Here is a 2,022-nt window from a genome sequence, read left to right as displayed (position 1 = left end):
TTAAACTCTCTCGAGTCTTCAAACAAGTATTAACGTCAATATTATGCCTTAAAAATCTCGAAAAATTTTAAATTTAAACTTAACGAATACAATACACAGAAATTAAAAATTTCAGAAAATTCACATTTTAAATTCAAGAGTCTACTATATAGAACCATATTCAAAGAAAAAACTTGCCCTTTTTTTAAAGACGTGGAATGCCCTTAAAATTCTTAGAAATGCAATATTTTCATGTCTAACCCATAAACCTTGTTTTAATCTTTTGAATATATATACCAACTAAAAATTCAGAACCCCTTTTTAAAACTTCCTTTATTTTATTTTAAAATTTTAAAAAATAGCTACATTTCCAAAAAAAAAAATAATAATAAAATAAAATAACAAATCAATCAATTTTCAAAATAAAATAGTACTAAACAACCTGTTTTTTCCTATATTAGAAGATATAGAGTAAAAATATACATTTTAATATTTAAGTTATTCTTTTTGAAGAATTAAATCTGAGAGTTACTTATGTATATACAAATAATGTATAAGGAGAAAAGAAAAGAAAAAGAAAGAAAACTGAAAGGTAATATTAATAAAGAAAGAGGGGAAAAAAAGAGAGAAAATGCGAAAAAAGAAGAAAATAAAATTGTGAAGGTGATTAATTACTAAAAGCCACACCCGAAAAGAGAAAATGGATAAGGCGGTGGTGGTGGATGAGTCTCCTCCACTGTCATTTCCGTCAAATACTTTCTCTCTCCGTTACTGTTTATTCCTTTATCAATCGGCGGCACCGGCGGAATCCCCAAATTACCCTCCGGCTCCCGGAGAAACCAAGGTCCAGAAACCTCCGGCGACGAGAAATTAAGCCCAAAATCCCGGCGGTTATTGGCGTCCTCTTCGATTTCATCCCCCTCGGTGAGAGTGGTGGTGGAAGGGGAAGAGGAAGAAGAGGAAATCATCAACCGCCGCTTCTTCTCTGGAAATTGAAGACGAGTGGGATCTTTGTGAAGCATGATCCGTGGCAGAATTTCAGGATCTTCCACCACTTTATGAAGAAAGGCCATCATTTGTTGTGGGCGTTTCTCAGTGGTTTCAAGTCGTTTCTTCATCCCTTCCAGTTGTTCTTCCAGAGCTCTCTGTTCTTTCCTCAATCTAGCAATTTCAGTCACTAATTCCTCATCCCCCATCTGATCTCCCACCAAATACTTATTACTGGAATTACTACTCTGTTTTCTCCTTACAATGTTTTTAAGTAACTGAAATTGCCCTCGTAGAAACCACTCGTTCGCGAATTCCCATCTATCTGGATCTACCTTCCGAAACCCCTGAAAAACCCAGAAATTAAAAAACAAGAAAAAGTGGGGGGGAGGGAATGGAAAATGGGAAATTACATACGTAAGTATTGAGCTGACGAACGAAGCTAGAGAAATTATTGTGCTTGAAAAAAGCAGGCAAGAGAGTATGAGAGAAATGAAGAGGGTCAAGAACGATGAAGCTGTTATTAGCAGAGCCCCAAGAAATGAAAGCGTCCGTAAGTGGATCGTTGACCATTTGATAAGTTTTCAAGACAAAAGGAGCTACAATGTCGTTTCCGGAGTTGCCTTCCATCCCATAAAAGGCTCTGTGTCGTCTTCTTCTTCTTCTTCTTCTTCTTCTCAAAACGGAAAAGAAAAGAAAAGAAAAGAAAAGCAGTTGAAAATGGTAGGGAGGGGATTTTAAGGGGGGGGGGGGGGTTTCGTTTTCTTTTTATGGAAGGATGAGGCGGCACCGTAAATAAATAGTGGACGCGCGTACTGTAGCGGGAAGGGGTAACGTGGCAGTATATGATATTATTTGGACTGTCAAAAACAAATGAGAGAGAGAGTGGGACCCACTTGAGTGAGCCTTTGTTTTTTTATTGGCCAATGCTTTGATGTGTAGGCGCATAAGATATTTTGCCACTAAAATGGAGTTGCTGCCTTACCCACGCGCTCCTTCTATGTGTGTATCACCCTAGATATTTACATTCTTCAATACCACTATATTAGTAATTTA

At 37.0% G+C, this 2,022-nt stretch overlaps 1 protein-coding gene across 1 annotated transcript; it reads right to left on the bottom strand.

Moving 5' to 3' along the window:
- Nucleotides 1-553: 553 nt before the first annotated feature.
- LOC120071384 (heat stress transcription factor C-1-like) lies at nucleotides 554-1,785 on the bottom strand. Its single transcript, XM_039023638.2, has 2 exons — nucleotides 1,384-1,785; nucleotides 554-1,313 (listed from the first exon to the last, which is right to left on the bottom strand). Exons 1-2 carry the CDS (start codon nucleotides 1,594-1,596, stop codon nucleotides 654-656), a joined length of 873 nt encoding a protein of 290 aa, XP_038879566.1. The 5' UTR covers nucleotides 1,597-1,785; the 3' UTR covers nucleotides 554-653.
- Between the last annotated feature and the right edge of the window lie 237 nt (nucleotides 1,786-2,022).

The sequence above is a fragment of the Benincasa hispida genome, chromosome 2, assembly GCF_027475165.1.
Source record: "Benincasa hispida cultivar pf3 chromosome 2, pf3_genome.v1.1, whole genome shotgun sequence".
In the NCBI taxonomy this organism is placed as follows: Eukaryota; Viridiplantae; Streptophyta; class Magnoliopsida; order Cucurbitales; family Cucurbitaceae; genus Benincasa; species Benincasa hispida.
Note: the sequence above shows the minus strand (reverse complement) of the source record. Positions and strands in the feature narration are given on the sequence as shown.